Genomic DNA, 6,827 nt, shown 5'->3' with positions numbered 1-6,827 from the left:
CAAAGACTAACACCTGCTTTATTGCAAAAGAGAAGTCACAATCTTGGAGGGAAATGTGTGTGAAAATATAGGTACCAGGAGCAGGAGAACATGGCAAAGAATATTAAGGAAGATTAGTTATTGTATGGGTAGTCTAGAGAATTCTCATTCTGATTTATTTTCTTTCCTCAGTTCCAGAAGTTTAATGATTTGTATGAGACTTAAAGTAAATTGTCCAAAAATTATAACAGCAATGTGCTCATTAAAACACATAGTAATATTTTCCTCCAAAGCTGATACACTTAGGATAATCTACTATAAAAATTATTTCAAACATATTAAACAGCTCCATTTCACACTGCATAAATGGCAGCAAGAATGTGAAAAATGGACAGAGATCTCAGTGTAATAATATATAATAATTACAGGTGGTCAGAACTTAATTTGAAAGCAGCTCCAACGTTTGGTGCAATAATAAGCTAAGGCACATGATGTGCCTTGTGCTCACTGGAGCCATAGAAGATTTTAAAGTCACAATGCAGTCCTTTATGATGCCTCACGGTACCCACAGCCCTCAGTCAGATGCCAAGACTCCTCCTACAGCCCATGGGGGGTCCTCAGCACCCAGGAAAGTGAAATACACAATGTGGCATGCTGAGAAAGGAGCCACACAGCTAACAGTCAGATCAGCTTTGTCCTTCAGAGGTACTTAAGTATGTAGTTCCAGGCAGCTTCCTCTTGAGATTCTTGGTTGTAAACCCTCTCCTATGGTTTGTTGTCTAAGATATTTTATTTCCTTCTCATGGTCCTCTCTCCTGTGCTGTTTCTCTCCCACTCCAAACAATCAACTATGCAACGCAATTAGGAAGTGGGAGAGATAACTGAAAATGTTCCCCCTCCTCTGAATTAGAGAAAGGACTCTGCATCCCACCTCTTCCCCAGCAGTCATTCTCTCAGACTCTGCAGAAGTCTTTTGGTTTTAGGACTTACAGCACAGAAAGATCAATGTGTCAATATCAACTGCTCTCATCCATTGAGTCATACCATAGAATGGTTTTGGCTGTGAGAGACTTTTAAAGGTCTCCTAGTCCACCCTCCTTCAATGAGCTGGGACATCTTCAACCAGATCAGATTGTTCAGAGCCCTGGCCAGCCTGGTCTCAAATCTTCTGAGGGATGGGGCATCTACAGACTCCCAGGGAAACCTGTTCCGGTGCCTCCCTACACTTATTGTAAAAAAATTGCTTCTTTATATCTATCTAAATCTGCTCTCTTTTCGTTTAAACTGATTATCCCTTGTTCTATCACAGCAGGCCCTGCTAAAAGTTTGTCCCCATCCTTTTTGTCACAGGAGAAGTCTTCCAGCCCTCCAACAATTTTAATGACCCACTCCAACAAGTCCATTTCTGTCCTGTGCTGGGACCCCAGAGATGGATGCAGGGTTCCAGCTGGGGTCAAGCAGAGCAGAGGGGCAGAATTCCCTCCCTTACCCTGCTGGCCACGCTGCTTTGGATGCAGCCCAGGACACATTTGACATTCTGGGCTGTCAGTGCATATTGTGGGTCATATCCAGCCTCTCATCCATCAGCACTCACAAGTCCTTTTGGGCAGGGCTGTTCTTGATCTGTTCATGCAATACTGTGAAGGCAGCAGGGAGCTTCTAGAAACTTGGGGGCCTGTCATTGTTGAGTGACAGGGTCAGAACTGCAAGGTGTTTGAAACAGATGTGCAAAGTACATCACCACTCATGAAACAGAAATACACGTGGGTTTAGAGATCCTAATTCTGAAAAGAGATTTCTGAAACTGGTGTCTGATATCCCAACTCCAAACAGGCAATAACAAAGGTTATGTCTATGCTCTCTTGAAACTTCTGGCATTTTTTTAAACACATCCTATAGAGAAGATTCTCACCACATTTAAAAAAAGAAAAAAATCATCCTAAATAATCCACACTGATAGTATGCTTCCGAAACGAGAATCTCTTTTAACTCCATCAATTGCAAAGGAAAATAAATTAATTTATTCCCGTGCAGCAGGCGCACAGCCATTGTCCCCGCGCCCCCGAGGATCCCCGCACAGCCGGATGGGGGCCGGGGTGGCGGGATGGCTCTGTGGTACCGGGGTGCGGCTTCCTCCAACAAAGCTCGGGTGTGCCGGGCCATCTCCTGCGAGTCGGTGCCGTCGGGCTCCCGGCGCGTCCCCGCGCTGTCCCCCCGCGGGCGGCCGGGGAGGGGCATCGGCGGGGGCAGCCCCCGAGCATTGATAACCCCGTGTCGGGCCCGCCGCGGGCAGCCGGGGAGCGCGCCTGTCCCCGCACCGCCACGCACCGCACAGCGCACCGTGAGTGCCTCGGGACAGGGCGGAAAACACCGGGGTGCGTGGGGAAAACAGGGTGCGGGGGAAAGGAGGGGGTTCCCCCTAGCCGGGTCTGATGCCGCTCGCAGCTGTGATGCCGCAGCCGGCGAGCGCGGGCTCCGGCTGCTGCCGTCCAGTTACGGCTTCCTGGCCGGGGTGGTCCCGGGACGGAGCTGAAGGACGGACGGACTCGAACTAAAATCCCCGGGGGTTACGAGCCTGGCGGGATCAGCCCGCTCCGGGCCCGGCTGGGGCTGGCGCGATGCCGGGGGCTGCGCTCCCGCCGGGGCACCGCCAGCCACGCTCCGTGTGTCCGCAGGGCGCGGAGGATGCGGCGGGAGCGCGGCGGCCGCGCCGGGACGCCCCGTCGCTGAGGCGCGCCGAGGATGAGGCTGCCGCTGGCGCTGCTGGCCCTGGCCGCCCTGGGGGCCGCCGGCGGCGGCGCGGACCGGGAGGAGGCGCGGGCGGGGCGGTTCTCCACGCCGGAGCAGCACCGCTGCCGCTGGGAGCTGCGCTCGGCGGCGGGGGCCAGCGAGCTGCGGCTGAGCTGCCGGGCTGCGGGCGGCGGGGCTGCGCGGAGCTGCGCCTACCGCGGGGAGCCCCGGCGCTGCCCGGCCTTCGGCGCCCGCAGCCGCCAGTACTGGCGGCAGATCCTGTCCCGGCTGCGGCGGCGGCACCACCCGTGCGCCCCGGGAGCGCCGCTCAGCGCCCGCCTCTGCGGCCCCGGCCGCGCCCCGCCCGAGGCGCAGCTGCGCCTGCTGCCCCACCCCGGCCCGGCCACGCCGGCCCCCGGCCCGGAGCCCACCGAGGACCCGGCGCAGACCTACTGCGCCGAGCGCTGGCACTCGCTCTGCAGCTTCTTCGTCGGCTTCTGGGAGGGCTGAGCCGCTCCGGCCTCGCCTGGCCTCAGCCACCGCCGCCAATGTCCCCCGACTCCGTCCGCTCTCCTCTTTTAGTCCCCAATAAAGCGGTAACTATTTTGTGACAAGAAGCTCGCGTAATTCTTTGTCTCGTCAAAGCCCTGTAACACCTGCAGCACTGTTAGAGTGTGTGAATAACCCGGGTGAGAGCACCGCGGCACAGCTGCATTCAAGTACCTTAAGCGACATAAATATGAAGAGACAGGCGTTCCCTCTCCAAAATCAATTTCTATGAGACTAAAGTTTAAAGTTACACTGAAATCACCCAAGTATATAACCATACATTTATACCAGAATGAGAAACGACAGAGACCTCACTGAACATTAAGTCCTAGACAAACCTTCCTTGGTGACAGAGATTTCACAAGCTATGTGAACCAGTCCTGTCCTGATTCCCACAGGACAGCTGGTCAACTATCTCTAAACAAGAGCTTGAACAAGGCTGGGTGAGAAACCAGCCATGAAAAGAAAGGCTGAGAAACTCAGAAGCATCTAGATACACAAACTGGATTTAGAAGATGGATGATATTTCAGCCAGCTAATGGCACAGTGTTGAAGCAGGCAAATTGTTTTATGAGGGGGAAGGAGAGGTTTGAGAGATACTTTATACACACAAAATGGGGCACATTTTGGTAAGGAAAGCTAAAGTTTTCCTCAGCTGTCTGGGGTCCTATACAGCCCTAGACATCTGCCTATGACCAGGAGCAGCTGCAGACTCTTTCTGTACAGTTTTAAGGACGGCTGTGAAAAGGCCACTAAGAAGTAATCAGGATCTGTCCAGTGGCTCTCACCAGGATCTGGACTGTTGCATGCAGCTCCCGGTGCCAAGACAATTTCCTTTCCAGCAAATATCTGGATAATGCTCAGCAGCACAATGCAAAAGCTTCATCATCACTGAATGTGACTTGGATGACTATTTTTTTTAATGACTGCTCACTTTTCCTTCATGTGCCTGTCACCCAAGCAGCCACAGAGAAGGCTGCTGCCAGAGCATTGCACAGTACCTTGCGAAAATGCTCAGCTTTGTTTTACTTCCATGGCCCTGGAACAGCAGCTTTGTGCAGGGCTGCTAGAGCTTGTATTTCTCACCATCAGATGCAAAGGTGGAACACCATGGCAACCAAGCTGATTACCCACATCACTCTGCATTTAAAAACCCAGCTAGGAACTCTGAACAAATTCATTGTTTACCCAAGAAGAAGAAAGAAGAGGATCCCTTTCTCTATGTTTAACCACAATATTTCCCTGATTCTCTGAAACAGCTCAAAGCCTTCCTTTTAGCACCACTAATTAATAAAATACAACAACCCAAGAGACTGTATTAATTGCATTTACTGTGGTTAATAACACCAAAGCCTAGTGCTGAATAGTAAACAAATACTCAGTTTTTCTACTGAAGAACTGATCTGCAAATCCCAAAGGCTGGAAAACCATAGTGAGATCCTCAGATTTGTTTTTAAGGAGGAAGACCATGGCTTTTTGCTTCTTATCTCAACATTTTCATCCTCTCCCATGATTGGATAAGAGCTGCCACCAGCAGCTGAGGCAGGCAAACCAGGAAACACTTTGTAGCCAAGATCTTAACTTCCAACAGAAATTATTCCCTTTAGTCCTGCGGCAGCTCCATAAGATGTACTTGTTACACTGCCCACCCCTGGATTTAGTTCATCCCCCCAGATCTGCCCATGCACCCACTCTGCAGCCACCCTTTACCTCTGCTCTCCCACTGCAGCTGTGGCAGCCCTTCATCGCTGCTCTGGTTCCTGGCTTGGCTGGCTCCTGTCGTCCATCCTTCCCTCCTCAGCACCTCCTTACTGTCCTCAGCAAGAAGAGCCACCCTGCAAGGCCCAAACCCTGACTGCTTATCCCGCTGGCCTGATAAATTCTTCCCTTCCAGAAGACGCTGATACTGGGCATAATTAACTTTTCCCACATGCTTGCTTGGGTTGTCATCACAAGGGTGCTGCCAGCTGATATATCAGGACACTTGGTGTGTTTTTCAAGGAAAAGCATAAGCTACCTTAAAACAAAACCAAATGATTGACATTTTAGCTTCTGGAATTGAATTCTGTGAGCTCTAACTCAGGAAGTTTTCAGAGGTAAAAAAAAAAAACAGAAAAAAAAATCATCTTTGTGCCATATTGCACACAGCATTGTTTTCTTTCCTCTTGCTGCTGAGCTAATCTTGGTATCTGGAGGTTCCAACAGAATCTCGAAAGCTGGCAATACCATTTCTATTTTCCTTTGGAGAAAAATCAGTGATGCTGATCTGGGCATGCAATTAGTGTATCTGGCTTTAATTACTCTTTTCATATGTAGAAAGCCCTTGATCCTATTAAATAGCACTGATCCCTCACCACCTTCTGATTTTGAAGGAACAATTCAAAGATATTACTCTAATTTGCAAGGTTAAAGAAGGCATTAAGCTGTCTTGCTGTGTGTAGCAATCCTTTCCTGTAAAGTGATATAAAAAATTAATAAATGGAATGGAATAACTTTTTCATTACTGTCTGAGCAGAGCATCTCCCTCAATGGGTCTGGAGTTGCAGACCTCAGACTTTGAACAGTTCAGTCTTTGTCCCAGTCCACAACAGGAATTACTCTTTCCTGGGTTCTGTGCTAGGCACTTCCTTCTGGAAAATGCTGATTTTCCTGTCTCATCATTCCTCTGAATTCAGAGGTTCAACAAGTGAAATCTGTTCAGGCAGTCATAGTTCAGCTCTACCATCTGTACTTGCCTGTATTTGCATATTAATGTTTCCACATGTAATTTTGACACTGATGTTTCCTACTTGAGTTTATGACCAGCCTTGGCTGGGGGAGCCTGCAAAGGGATGAAATGGTTTTGGAGGTTTGTGGTGCAATTTAAAAGTCATCAGACTATTAACAAATAAGAAAAAGGAGGAGGCACAGAAAAAAATCTTAAAAACATGGAAAATTAAAAAAACAACTACTCAAGCTGGAGCTCGTTGGATAACAGAACCTGAAATCTTTGGGAATCTCTCTTTAATTGGCCCTGACATATTTCAGGCCTCCCTTGTGCTGTGAGCCCTAAGACTTACTGTAAAGCCAAACAGCACACAAGAGGTGAGTGAATGGCAGGCTTTGTCAATTTGCCAAACAACAAATCCCCTCCTCTGTGATAATCTGGATTTTTAAGAATTCCAAGCTCAGTTCATGAACACAGCTACATGAAAGAGACTTTTAACCGTACAGTATTACAGAGTTTAGATTAACTCTCCGAGCCCTCACACTCCTTCCTTGTGTGGAAGGGATCTGTTAAGTACAAGTATGAATGAAATATCTACAGCTTTAGAAATAATTTTAGGGCTTAGCTTCATCCGGTCTGTGCCTCGTGAAGCGTGGACGTGCTGCCCTGCCTCTCAGAAAGCAGGTACTTAGCCCAGTTTATTTCAAGCCCTCAGCAGGTAAACGATGCACGTTTCTTGGAGGGGCGGCAGGCGCAGCCCGAGCCCTGATGGCTGAATAGCGGCAGGGGAGATCCCCCGGGCTCTGCTGGAACTCGGCTCCGGCCCTTCCAGGGGAGATCCCCCGGGCTCTGCTGGAACTCG

At 49.7% G+C, this 6,827-nt stretch overlaps 1 protein-coding gene across 1 annotated transcript; it reads left to right on the top strand.

Moving 5' to 3' along the window:
* The first annotated feature begins 2,062 nt into the window (after positions 1-2,062).
* On the top strand, positions 2,063-3,219 carry FGFBP3 (fibroblast growth factor binding protein 3). The gene is made up of 2 exons (XM_058840873.1): positions 2,063-2,354; positions 2,655-3,219. Exon 2 carries the CDS (start codon positions 2,722-2,724, stop codon positions 3,217-3,219), a length of 498 nt encoding a protein of 165 aa, XP_058696856.1. The 5' UTR covers positions 2,063-2,354; positions 2,655-2,721.
* The last annotated feature ends 3,608 nt before the right edge of the window (positions 3,220-6,827 follow it).

This window comes from Poecile atricapillus, chromosome 6, assembly GCF_030490865.1.
Source record: "Poecile atricapillus isolate bPoeAtr1 chromosome 6, bPoeAtr1.hap1, whole genome shotgun sequence".
Taxonomy (NCBI): domain Eukaryota; kingdom Metazoa; phylum Chordata; class Aves; order Passeriformes; family Paridae; genus Poecile; species Poecile atricapillus.
The sequence above is the reverse complement of the archived record's forward strand: the minus strand, read 5'-3'. Positions and strand labels throughout refer to the sequence as shown.

Excerpts from the sequence above, each read along its gene's own strand:
- FGFBP3 (XM_058840873.1), top strand. The coding sequence starts at position 2,722 with ATGAGGCTGCCGCTGGCGCTGCTGGCCCTGGCCGCCCTGGGGGCCGCC.